Source organism: Meriones unguiculatus, chromosome 3 (genome assembly GCF_030254825.1).
Source record: "Meriones unguiculatus strain TT.TT164.6M chromosome 3, Bangor_MerUng_6.1, whole genome shotgun sequence".
Classification (NCBI taxonomy): domain Eukaryota; kingdom Metazoa; phylum Chordata; class Mammalia; order Rodentia; family Muridae; genus Meriones; species Meriones unguiculatus.
In genome coordinates, this window is record NC_083351.1 from 144,710,843 (window position 1) to 144,725,129 (window position 14,287).

The 14,287-nt window shown below is 37.0% G+C and overlaps 1 protein-coding gene across 1 annotated transcript in view; it reads right to left on the bottom strand.

Annotated features, from left to right (window-relative positions):
* The window catches only part of Gabrg1 (gamma-aminobutyric acid type A receptor subunit gamma1), a 99,479-nt gene that overhangs the window by 38,129 nt on the left and 47,063 nt on the right, over positions 1-14,287 (bottom strand). The window contains exon 3 of the mRNA XM_060380718.1: positions 8,993-9,060. Coding sequence (XP_060236701.1) covers positions 8,993-9,060 — 68 coding nt within the window. The remainder of the gene's footprint in view (positions 1-8,992; positions 9,061-14,287) is intronic.

The window sequence follows — 14,287 nt, forward strand, 5'->3', positions numbered from 1 at the left end:
ACTGAATTTGTTTTTCTAAGCTCTCCCGTGACTGTGTGAAGATCATACCTGTACAGGAGCTATTTTGCTTGATTCAAAATTTACTGTAGTGTGTGTTAGTAACTTAAAATACCTTATCCAAAAGGTCTAGGATAGTATTTTTTATAAATAATTAGTAAGCTTAATCAAGGTAAAATAACAGAAATCATTCATGGTAGTGATATCACAGTGGTAATGTCTAGCTTGCTTTGGCTTTGGAAAGTATAACAGAAATTAACCACCTCCCTATTTCTAGACAAGGGAAAAATTAGTACTTTCTGGTGGTAGGAAAAAATTATCTCATGTTTTCTAATAGTGTTCACATTTATTTTCATGCTGTCTCATCTCATCTTTTCATTCAGCTTTGTGTCATATTTCTCAACTTAATGGAAAAAATAAACTAAAAGAAATTACATTTATAGGTTCATGTTTGTCCTTTCACTGTATTCAAATTTTATCTAAATGTTCATCAATTCTAGAAAGAAATGGCTAACCCTGAAGACATGTGGTATGCAGAGAAATTCTCAGAAAATGAAACCTGGAAAGTCATTAGGATGCAGAATTGGGTTTGAGAGGCATCATTTGTAAGATACAAGTGTATTCATATACACATTTAAATATTTCATTGCACAGATGACTAAATATAATCTTTCTCAAAGCATTCTCATTTTCTTTCTGGAGCCTATAATTTTGTGCAAAATAATTATTCTACATTTTCAAGCTCTGTCTTTTCATGCTCTCCTGATTTTTCTTGTCCTAATTGTGATGCAAGGAAGTGACTTCAAAGAGGTCTGCAACATTAAGAAATTTTGGTCAAAACTGCCACAACTATAACTTCCCTGTTACACAGATAGCTTCTTCCTCTCTTCCTCTTTTATTCCTTCCTTTCACCCTCTCCTTATTTTCTCCCTCCATCTGTACCTCCATCCTCCTTTCCTTCCTTCCATCTTTATCTTTTCTTTCTTCCTCCCGCCTTCCCACAATTTCTCTCTCCCTACCAGAGTTACTGGTGATTGCATTACTAGGCTACATCCCCAGTTCCACATTTATTTTACAGCATAGGAAAGCATTACTCATTATCAACTTTTCTTTTATAACAAATATCACTGAGCTCACCATTAGCAGTTTAAAACAACATGGATTCACGCATAGATCTTGACATCTATTTATCTACTTGCTAAAGACTATTTTTTTTTTCAAAATGTGGCAGCTTCCCTGCTGCTTTCTTTTCCATCTCTCATAGCAAAAAGCGCTTATCTTTCAAACTCACAAGCATTTGCATACATTTTCATGAGAAAAGCAACAATAAATATGACAAACTCTAATAAAATTACATTTTGGGGCCTGTGTCATGGCTCATCAGGATTGCATCCTTCCTATTTAACCTGAGCTTGATCCTCAGAGGCCAGGTCACAGGTAACAGAAGGGAACTCTCTCCACAGGATTGGCCTCTGAGTTCCACTTGCTGGCTGTGGTGCTTTCACCCACATGCACAAACATCATAAGTGCAAACACGTCAGGAATATACAAAATAAAGCTACAAAACAAAACAGTTTTGTTGAAGGCAAGAAATAAAATGTATTTGAATTTTGTGTACTTAAACATTAATATAATTTCAGTGTAATTAGTAAGTTCATGGCAAATGAGCATACCAGATCAAAGAGGCCAAGAGAGAGAAACATTATCCATGCGTAACTGGTTTTTTTGTGCTGGTGTTATATTAAAAACGTTTCATATTTTACTAAAATAAGATGTGTGGGAAAAAGTCAATTTTAAGTAATTGGTGACAAAAGGTAAAATAAGGTGCCTTATTAAATTAAACTGTAGTGGAAAGATTTTTACTATCACAAAAACCAAGAAAAAATACTTAAAAGTCAAAACTGCAGGTGGGTTTCTTCAAACATAACAACTGTTTATCACTCCACAAATACCCAAATTATTTTCTCCACTCCACAGCACATGCAGGTTACTTAATCTGATAAGGTAAAAAAGGCAAAGCCTTATTTCTCTGCCATATTTTTTATTCATAATTTCTCAAGTTAATACACTTGGCTTAGTAACATTTCCTGTTAATATATTAAAAGATGAGAAAATATTTTCTTTGATGTACAAAAGCAACATCTTGAGATTTTTCTTCTTAGATGTAGACATAACTGAGAAGAAGAGAGAAAAGGTGGGTGAGGAAGCAACATACAGAGATTAGAAGCCATTGCATCCACTATTCTGATTTATAAGATAAAATGGTGAAAATCAGATATTTAATTATCACTAGCACACAAATAAACTCAGACAAACACACACACACACACACACACACACAAAGACACACACACACAGAGCTTTGACAGTTTTCTAATCTGCTAAATACATGAAAAACTAAGCATCACAAATCTCTTCCTCATATTTGAAGAGAACCACCCTCCATTCCTATTTCATTTTGAATAGTGCTTCCGACTTTGCAGGTCTACATGTATATTTGTTTTAATTTTTTCCTGAGTTTTTTTCTTTTAAAACTAATTTTATTTATTTATTATGCATTGATCTAATAAATAGGTCTTCATTATTTTTTCCCACTGACCACAAAAAAAAATCATTTTATTTATGATGGAAGTACCTTGAACTTAAACCAGAGGTTCAGAATTGTTATGGATTTACTACTCAGATTTCTCTGTTGTTCCTTCATTATTTATTTATTCACTGTACACCCAAAACATAACCCACAAAACCCTAAACCCCAAGTTTGCCCTGCCTACAGGATATAAAAGAAAGAATAGAGATTGAGAGAATGACCAGCCTATGACTGGCCCAACTTGAGACTCTCTCCACTGAAGAGACCTAACTCCTGACACTTTTTTTTTTAAACAAGGCAGAACTTTATTTCATATAAAACAATGGCTGAGTTGACAGCAGGACTCCTGTGAATTGCTAAGATCTGAAGACTGACTATTCTTTTTTTTTTTTTTTTCAGTTTATTCACATTGCATCCCAACTGTAGTCCTCTCCCTCATTTCTTCCCAATCTCACACTCCCTCCCTCATCTCCTCCCATGGCCCTCTCCAAGTCCACTGATAGAGGAGGTCCTCCTCCCCTTTCAGCTGGCCCTAGCCTATCAGGTCTCATCAGGACTAGCTGCATTGTCTTTCTCTGTGGCCTGGTAAGGCTGCTTCCCTAAGAGGGGGAGGTGATCAAAGAGCCAGCCATAAAGACAGTCTCTGTTCACCTTACTAGGGACTTCCTTTGGATACTGTGCTGTCATGGGCTACATCTGTGCAGGGGTTCTAGGTTATCTCCATGCATAGTCCTTGGTTGGAGTATCAGTCTGAGAAAGACCCTTTGGAAGAGGGAGAAAACAGGGAACAGGAAAGGAACCTACCACTGAAAGACTCTACCCATTAGAGTATCAAAGTAGATGTTGAGGCTCATAGCCACACTTTGGGCAGAGTGCAGGGAATCTTATGAATGAAGGGGGAGATAGAAAGACTTGGAGGGGACAGGAGCTCCACAAGGAGAGCAACAGATCCAAGAAATCTGGGCACCTGACACTATCAATGATGCTTTGCTATCTTTGCAGATAGGAACCTGGCATAAATGTCATGTGGGAGCTTCATCCACCAGACAGTGGAAACAGATGCAGAGACCCACAGCCAAACAATAGGTAGAACTCAAGGACTTTTGTATAAGAATTAGGGAAAGGATTGAGAAGCTGGAGGGTCAAGGACACCACAAGAAGACTTACACTAACCTGGATCCATGGGGGTTCAGAAAGATTGAACTCCCAAACAAAAATATGCATGAATTGGTCCTAAGCCCCCTACACAGATGAAGCTGATGAGCTGCTTGGTCCTTGTTGTATTATGCATTAATATTTACTATTGATATATTTTTTATTAAAGCTGCAGTTAATCCTAAACAGCTGTATAACCAAATCACCACACAGAGACTAGTTATTTAGTTAACCTAGAACACAATGCTGCACAGTAGTTACTCCATCCTAAACCTCCAAGCCTGCATACTTTCCTACCACTCAGATTTTACCCATTATACTTGCTTTTAGTGATATTTTAGGTCCGGTTCATTTCTCCATGTCCTTCCAAGTCCTCTCCTCCAGCTTATCCTCACCCAGCTTCTGCTCCTCTCCTCCCTCCTACTCGCTTCTTTCTTCTCCTCCCACTCTGAACCAGGATGTCCCACCCTGTCTTCTCCATTGCTCAACATTGTGGCTGTTTGTTTTAATTGACATTTCAGAGAACAAATGGTGGCATGTTTACACAAACTTGAGACAGGTAATGCTTAGAATAAGTATCATAATGCAATGTCCAGATTGAAACCAGAGAGTGGGGGAGAGAAATTCAGCATTTGAATGAACAAGGGTAAGGTGTATACATTCGAAAAAAACATTATACCAACAGGTCCTCAAGTGGGCCTCTTAATTGGAGTGGGACTGTCTCTGACTTGGACTCTGTTGCTTCTCTCTGGGTCCCATTTCCCTAGCAGGGATTCTTTCACTTTCCTCAGTGAAGGAGAAGGCACTTAGTCCTGATGTCACTTGAAGTGCCAGTGTAGGTTGGTACATTGGGCAGAGTGGGTGTGCGGACAGAGAGGAGAAGAGGGGATAGGTTTGCATTTGGGATGTACAACTCATTTTAAAACAATCTAGTTTGTTAATTGTTTATATGGTGACTAATATAAATTAATTTTATTTACCAACTTGATCCAATACTATTTGTACTCTTGGCCTCATCTGGTAGTCTGTATTTTGGAATACAGTCCCACTGATTCTCCATACTGTCTCTGAATTACACACCTCTTATGGGAATTCCTGGTTCTCAGCCCTCTCTCCATTAGCAAAGCCGGTTAGAAATTCTAACAAGAAGCATCTATGCAGTTTCAGAAACTGTATTCTGTGACTCTGAGAGGTCAGTCTTATGATTATGATAAGAGAGATTATGTCTGAAGAGGAATTGTTTTAACCCTTGATGGTTTTAGCCAGTGGCCAGAAGGGAATTATGAGCTATAGATGATCGACAAAGTAAAATAATATCCATGTTGCAAAGACTGAAATTTTGCAAGGAGGAAAGCACTTCCCTTCCATCACACTAACCTCACCTGACATTATCTTGATTCAGATCTCGATGTACTTTCTTTTCTACTTATATTTATGATTTTTAATTTTTAATTTTTATTATTAGTTACATTTTATTAACTCTGTATCCCAGCTGTATCCTGCTCCCTCATTCCCTCCCCACCCTACCATCCCTCCCTCATCACCTTCCTGCCCCTTTCCAAGTCCACTGATAGGGGAGGTCCTCCTCCCCTTCCATCTGACCCTGTTTTATCTGGTATCTTCAGGACTGGCTGCAATGTCCTCCTCTGTGGTCTAGCAGGGCTACTCCTTCCTCAGGAGGTGAGGAAGTCAAAGAGCCTGCCATTGAGTTCCGGTCAGAAATAGTCCCTGTCCCCCTTACTAGGATACACACTTTGATACTGAGATACGAAGGGGTATATTCAAGCAGAGGTTCTAGGTTATATCCATCCATGGTCCTTGGTTGGAGAAACAGTCTCATAGAAGACCTCTGTGCCCAGATATATTTGGTCCTCGTGGAGCTCCTATCTTCTCCACGTCATACTAACTCACCCTTTTTTCATAGATCATTCTGAATGAGGTGTCCCAGAAGGAGAAAGACACACATGGTATATAATCACTTATATAGACCTATAAGATATGATAAACATACTGAAATATATACACCTAAAGAAGACAAACAAAAAAGACATGGGGTAAGATGATCAGTCTTCACTTAGACAAATGGGATGGATATTAGACATAGGAGAAAACAAGTAACAGGGCAGGAACCTACCACAGAGGGCCCCTGAAAGACTCTACCTAGCAGTGTATCAAAGCAGATACTAAGACTCATAATCAAACCTTCGGCAGAGTGCAGGGAATCATATTTATGTATTTTAATCAGAATGGAAGCAAAACTAAAATGTCTCTTTCTATACTTAGTTCTTTTAAGCCGTCACTATTTCATTCTGTATAATTTTTAATATCAATTCTCAAAATAGCAATTAAAGAAATGATCTATTAATTGGGTGATACTTTAATGTAGCTAATATGAAAAGCCCTATTTTTTAAAATAAGGATGTTATTTCAAACTCATAATCAAACCCTGAAACACAAGAAAGAAGTATATATATAATTATGAAATGAAGCTTTAGATCTTATAACGTGCTACGTAATGTAGACAACTTTAAGAAGAGAAGGAAACATTTTGTAACAAATCTAGATCTGTTCTATAAAACAGTTATAACAGTGCATGAATATTTTCACTCATACTGCAATTTTATGAGCAATTACCAAGGAAAAATTTGAAGCTAGCCTCTTGTCTGTTAAATTGTACTCATGTTCCCTTCCTTTAATATACTCACATCAAAACATTTTGTTCATTTTATGAAATGTGGGTTGCATTTGTCCTAAATTCCTTAGTTAAAATCGTCTTCTACGTAGTCTTAGTAGTTCTACTTATAAATGTGGTTCTTTTTTCTTTGTTTGTTCATTTTCCTATAATCAATTCTATGTACTGATCCACATTGTTTATTTTTCTTCCCTAAATATGTTAGTGTCAGGAGTTTCAATTGCGATTTCATTTTGTTAGCTTTTGAAAGGAAAGCAGTTTAGATAATTCTTGATTATCTGGCTATAGTCCTGAGTGTTAGCTTGTACTTAAGACCATCTTCCAGGCCAGTCCAATGGGAAACTCCTTATCATTTCAAATTTTATTTAACAGCAGCTTATTTATATGCACTTGCCTTACAATAACTAATATGTCAGCTAGAGTATAGGCAAAATGCTATAATTACAGCAATCAGTGCAGACAGCTGTGGAAGTTAGTGCCAGCCGTGAGAACAACATATTCAGAGAGAGAAGTTTTCAAATTCATTTTATTATTTGTATGTATGTATATTTCCTTATATGTATGTATGTATGTATATTACATGTGTGCATTACATGTGTGCACTTTTTTCAGAAGAGGCTGTTGGATACCCTGGGTCTTTAGTTGTACATGATTATGAGTTTCCACATAGGTGTTGGGGATCAAACACAGGTCTTCTGGGGAGGAAATCATTGTGATTAACTGCTGAGCCAGAAAGAAGACAGAAGTTAAGTATGGAGAAATACTATTCGAATAAGGAGAAACAGGCAAAATAGTTTTTCAGTTATGAAGTGATTAATGAGATAGGCACATAAGTCAGTTGTTCAGGACTTGGCTAGCATGTTTGGGGTTGAGTTCAATCATTAGTAAGTGCCATGTATAAAGAGCAGTTAAGGTCTACAGTAAGATGAAATTTGACTCTTGTAATATTGAATAAATCAAATAAGGGAAAAAGAGAAAATGTTAGAGAGTCTTGGATTGAGTTGGATAATTCCCAAATTCATGCTGAATTCTATTTGTCCAATACCTCAGAATGTGACTATGTTTCCATACAAGAAATGTTAAAAAATACCACTTTTAACTACCTTAAAATAAGTGTGAGTCCTAATTCAATAGCATTTATAATTAGAAAAGAAGAGACATTAGAGAGATAGCTCAATGATAAGGAGCGTGTACTACTGTTCCAGAGGATGAAATTTCAGTTCCCAACAGCAACACTGAGCTGCTGACAGCCATCTAGAACTCCAGTGTTAGGCACTTTTGAAGTCTTTGGCCTCCAGCGTACCTGCATATATGAGCACATATCCACACAGACACACAGAGAGACAGATAGCCAGGCACAGACACAGACACACAAGCACACACATGCACATATGTGCACACAAGCTCACACATTTTTAAAATCTAAACTCTTTACTTTTTAAGCATATCACGCCAGAATACTGTATTCACATTAGTTCATATACAAAATTTTACAGAGAAAAATAAATCTTTAAAAACATACTGAGAGAGACACCAGAAATAAGCAAGCACAAAGAGCATTGTGAAGATCCAAAAAGAGAGTGGCCATGAGTGATGCCCAGGAAGAACTTGTATTCCTCTCTTACAGAGCTGTGCAGTGAATTCCTCTCACAACAGTCTCTGCAGCAACACTGGATAACTATTCACTGATGGCAATGTTGGAGATATTACATTATTAAGACACATTACTGACCCCATTGCATATACACAGGAGTGTGACTCTAGGGAATAGGTTTTTGTTTTGCTTTATAGATTCCCTTGAATATTAAAATATTTGTTCTGAATTAATACCTATAGCCATAATATTGTTAGCCTAAACTATGCTTATTTTGTTAGTTTGTTTTTCTACAAAGACTTTCCAGTTTCAGACTGTTATCTCACTGAGCTTTTTAACATTTCTTTTCCTGGATTTCTTCTGAGATTAACTCCTGGTAGATTGGGAATTAATTAATTATGCATTGGAGATTAAATCCACTGGAATAAGATGTTACTAGTTCTTAGAATAAGTTTTGTTCTAACTCCACTTGCCAATACTTAACAGGTAGCTTTTCTAGTTTATTTTCTATTGCTGTGATAAAGACAACAACCAAAAACAACTTGAAGAAGAAGATGATATTCATTTGTCTTACAGGTCACAGTCCATCACTGAGGAAATCCTCCACAGGAATTCAGGCAGGCTAAAACCATTTTAAAAGAAACTGAAACACTGACCACAGAGGAATGCTGCCTTGCTCTCCTTGCTCTGGCTAATCCTGCCTTCTTAAACAGCCCAGAGCCACCTTCCCAGACCTGGCACCACCCACACTTGCATACACGCTAATCTGAAATAGTCATCTTCTCTCAGCTGAGGTTTTCTCTACCCAGAAGAACTTACTTTGTGTCTCATTGTCAAACTAATCAGTATAATAACCAGTAAACTCAGTCTTAAAACGGGATTATTTCACAATCAGCTATTTTAATTCAGCATTTACTCATTCTGCTGTGATGTACACACTCATGAATCCTATATTGTAACTCACCATGTTTATTGGATCAACTGGTCCAATGCTGTTCACATAAACATCAGTTTCAATTACTGTGGGCCTCACTGAAAAGTAACACAGAATGGTTAATGATATCAAGGATTATTGTAGATAAACCTTATATTTGCTAATGCATCACATATTATTAATCCAATCATAATATATCTCATTATGAAATGTAGCAACAAAAGTCTGTTACAAAATCATAAAACCATTTCAGTTTTGAATAAATTATAAAGAGATAAATCAATGGGATAGCAAAATACTTCAGGGGTACAATCTAAAGATAACATGGATGTTTAAAAAATATTCACCTAAATTAAAGACTTTAAATTCAATAAAATGTTTACTGTAATTTTTCTGAGTTAATTCTAGGCCTTTTTTGTACATATAACATATATTTCTATTTAAAGCTAATTAATACTTTGGTGGTAAGTGTTTAACAGTTTTGTTCTCAGATAATAAGGGAAAAGGCCTTGATTTCTAATGTTTGCTGATTTTTAAGTGGTTAATTATTCCAGGACAGCTAGTTTAAAGATACAAAGTAAAGTGACTAAACACAGAGTTGAGAGGATACAGAAGTGTCACCGAAGAGCCAGTTCTGGCTCATACAGAAATTTAGCATACATATTAGAGAGGCGATATATGTAAGAAGCTGCCACATGAGAATCTTAGTAAATAGTCATTCATTCTTCCTTAGTTTATGTCTTCCTAACAATCTTCCTTTATGTTGTTGATAATTTTTTTTGCCTGCTCACTCTATAGTCGCTTCACATCACTAGTCAGCATTTTAAGTGGTTATAAGGTGATACAATATATAATTAAAGCTTATCAACTACAGTCCCATATCTCGTGGTAATTGGGGTCCTTTGTTCTTTTCTTAAACTTCCCTCTATTGGGATTTTCCAGAATATTTGGAAATTATCTTCTTTCTGCAATGAAGAATATTTTTACATAGATGCTTCAACTGTGCCCATCACCTCCATAATATAACAAGCAGAGAATCATTATGCTATGATTCTTTGGATTTTAGTTGAAAAAGACATAACATATTCACAAAGTTGACACGAAAGGAAAAAGTTTCTAGTAGGTTTCTGTACACCTAAAGAAACTAATCAAGAAGGAGGACTCTTGCTAAAATGCTCAATCCCTATCCAGAAAGGCAAAGAGGATGGACATCGGAAGAAAGTGAAAAGAGGGAACAGGTCAAGAGCCTGACACAGGACCTATGAAAGGCTCTGCCTTGCAGTCTATCAATACAGATGCTAAGACTTATGGGCAACCTTTGGGCAGAGTACAGAGAATCTTATGAAAGAAGTGGGAAACAGTAAGATCTGGAGAGGACAAGAACTCCACAAGGGGAGCAACAGAACGAAAAAATCTGAGCACAGAGGTCTTTCCTGAGACTGATACTCCAACCAAGGACCATGCATGGAGATAACCTAAGACCCCTGCACAAATGTAGCCCATGGCAGTTCAGTGTCCAAGTGGGTTCCATTGTAATAGGAACAGGGATGGTCTCTGACATGAACTGATTGGCCTGCTCTTTAATTACCTCCCCCTGAGGAGGAAGGAGCATTACCAGGCCACAGAAGAAGACAATGCAGCCACTCTTGGTGAGACCAAATTGACCAGGATCAGAAAGAAAGAAAAGAAGACCTCCTCTATCAGTGGACTTGGGAAGGGGCATGCATTCAGAGGGTGGAGGAAGTGAGGGATTGGGAGGGGAGGAGGGAGGGAACCACAGGGGGGATACAAAGTGAATAAAGTGTAATTAATAAAGATTTAAAAAATTATTTTGAAAATAAAAGAAAAAAATAAAATTAAATCAAATTAAAAAAAAAAGGATAAAAATTTCAAGAAGATCCACCATGTCTTCCAGACAGCTTGGTAAAGAAAATGAATGAGGAGAAATGTTTCCTGTGGTTTGATGTTTGTTTGCAATCACAGCATTTTTTTTTTTGCCATGTTTGTTTAGGTCACTGTTTTACCACTGTATGCCTTGTACACTTTTTCTATCTGACCTGATACTCATCACTCAGGTTCAGGGGTTGTGCCAGTCTTCTCTGGATGCCCTTTTTCTTTTACACAGGGCCAAATCTGTCAGTTTCCAGATTTTTTTTCCAGATGTGGTCTCATAGTCTATCTGACAAAGTCCTCAAGCTACAAAACTTCAGTAGAAATTTGAAGGCATTTTGATAAACAGTGCTCACAAAGCCACATCACTTTTCTTTTTGATCCCTAGGAATGATTAGCTTCTGCATGTGAGGAATCACTCATTCTCTACAGAGATTTGTTTATATGTTCCCTCAGATAAAAAATATTGATGATTACACATATTATCTTAACCAGAACTATAAATAAGACATTTTAAAATAGTTTACAAGGAAGTTGAGTATCCAGATGGGCATAGCACAAGAAAAGGTAATTAAAATCTCTAGCATCAAATGATGGAAACTAGAAAAGATCATCTTGAGTGAGGTAACCCAGAAGCAGAAAGACACACATGGTATATACTCATTTATAAGTGCTTATTAGTCATATAATATAGGATAAACACACTAAAATCTGTAAACCTAAACAAGGAAGACCCTAGGGAAGATGTTCAATCCTCATTCAGGACAAATGCAATAAACATCAGAAGCAGGAGAAGCCAGGGAATAGGACAGGAGCCTACTATAAAGGGCCTCTGAAAGACTCTACTGATTGAGATATCTAAGCAGAGGTTGAGACTCATAGCCAAACTCTGGGTAGAGTGCAGGTAATCTTATGAAAAAGGGGGCAGATTGAAAGACCTGGAGTGGAAAGGAGCTCCAAAAGGAGAGGAACAGAAGCAAAAAACTGAGCCGTGGGGGCCCTGCTGAGACTGATACCCCAACCAATGACAATGAATAGCGAGGTCCTAAAACCCTGGCACAGATGTAGCCCATAGACTTAGTCTCCAAGTGGATTCCCTAATAAGAGGAGCAGGGGTTTTCTCTGGCATGAACTCAGTGACAGGCTTTCTGATCACCTCCCCCTGGGGGTTGTAGCCTTACCAGGCTACAGAAGAAGACAATGCAACCAGTCCTGATGAGACCTGATAGGCTAGGGTCAGATGGAAGGGAAGGAAGCCCTCCCCTATCAGTGGACTAGGGGCAGGGCACAGGGGAAGAAGAAGGAGAGAGGGTGAGATTGGGAGGGGATTAGGAAGGGGCTACAGCTGAGATAAAAAGAAAATAAATTGTAATAAATGATAAAAAAATTTAAAAAATAAATCGCTAGCCTCATGCAGTTGTCTTAAATAAAAATAGGTCACATGATTTAGACGTTTGAAATTTACAGAAGAGTGATGACTTCTGAGATGAGTGCCTTTAATTGTCGTTTATTTCTGCTAACTATTTACTGGAGGCAATAAATAGATAATTAGGCTAATTACAGATAGGATTTAAAGGATAATTTTTATGATGCCAATTAACAATAATATAACAGGTTCCTTGCTTGAATTTATATTTATTGCCATTTCTAAGCAATTACAAGTGATTTAAATACATAAATCTTTCATAGTCATATTTTCCATTTATACACATAAATCAACAAATATTTGTTTTCTGCATTTAATGCACAACTCAGCATTGGATAATGCCTACAGTAAAAACAAATGACTCTTTGGGGTATTTATTTTGCAAGACATTTTATCATATTAAAATGTAGGAACTTCTACATATTAATGAGTTATTCTGACTCTATAAATCAATATTTCTGAGCCAATTATAATATGAAGCCATGTACGTTAGGCAAATATTAACTCTGATATTATGGCACAGGATACACGGCATTCTGTTACTGGAAGAATTGATAATCAACATAATAAAGCAAGACCAGTGAGAATCCAACAAGAGAAGGATCATCATCAGCTCAATATAAAATATTTGCTGTTGATATTTTGTTTCTTATTTTAATATTTTATAAATATTAAACTGCTCCCATCTAAGTATGAACCAGGCTCAACCCACCTTAGCTTCTGAGATCAGAGAAAAAGAACCAGTGTGTTCACGGTTAGCTATACTACAGAGCAATAGTAATAAAATTGCATGGAATTGGCATAGAAACAGAATGACTGATCAATAAAATCAAAGCGAAGACCCAGGAATAAACTAACACACCTAAAGACACTTGATTTTGACAAAGAAGCCAAAACCAAACAATGGAATAAAAGACAGCATCTTCAACAAATGGTGTTGGTCCAATAGATGTCTACATATAGAAGAATGCAAAGAGATCCATATTTTCCTCCCTGCACAAAACTCAAGTCCAAGTGTGTCAATATAAAACAAGATACACCAAATTTGCTAGAAGAGAAAGTGTGGACGAACCTTGAACTCTTTGTACAGGAGACAACTTCCTGAACAGGACACCAACAGCTCTGGCTCTAAGGTATACAGTTAATACATGGTACCTCTTGAAACTGAAAAGCTTTTGTAAAGCAAAGGACACTGTTAGCAGAACAAAGCAAGAGGCTACAGAATGGGAAAAGATCCTCACTAATCCTCCATCTAACAAGGACCTAATATCTGAATATATAAACAAATCAAGAATTTAAACACCAATTAACCAAATAAGCCATTAAAATTGAGGTACAGAGCTAAATAAGAGTATTCTCAACATTGGCCATTCAAGAATGGCCAAGAAGTGTTTAAAGAAATGGCTCAATGTCCTTTGTCATCAGGGAAATAGAAGTCAAAATGACTCTGAGATTCCATCTGGCACCCATCAAAATCACTGAGATCAAAAACTCAAGTGACAACACATGCTGGCTGGCGAGGATATAGAGAAAGAGGAACACTCCTCCACTGCTGGGTGAGAGTACAAACTTGTATAACCACTTTTCAAATCAATCTGACACTTTCTCAAAATTTGGGAATAGCTCTGTCTCAAGACCCAGATATACCATTCCTGGACATATACCCTAAAGATGCTCTACTATACAACAAGGATATCTAATCATCTATGTCCATAGAAACTTTATTAATAATAGCCAGAATCAGGAAAAAACTAGATGTCCCTCAACAGAAGAATGGATACAGAATTTGTGGTACATTGACACAATGGGATACTTCTCAGCTATTAAAAAACAAGGAAATGATGAAATTTGGAGACAAATGGAACAAACTAGAAAAGACCATCCTGAGTGAGGTAAACCAGACCCAGAAATACATACATATGTACTCACTTATATGAGGATATTAGCCATATAGTACAGGATAGACATACTACAATTTACAGACCCAAAGAAGTTAAATAACAAGGAAG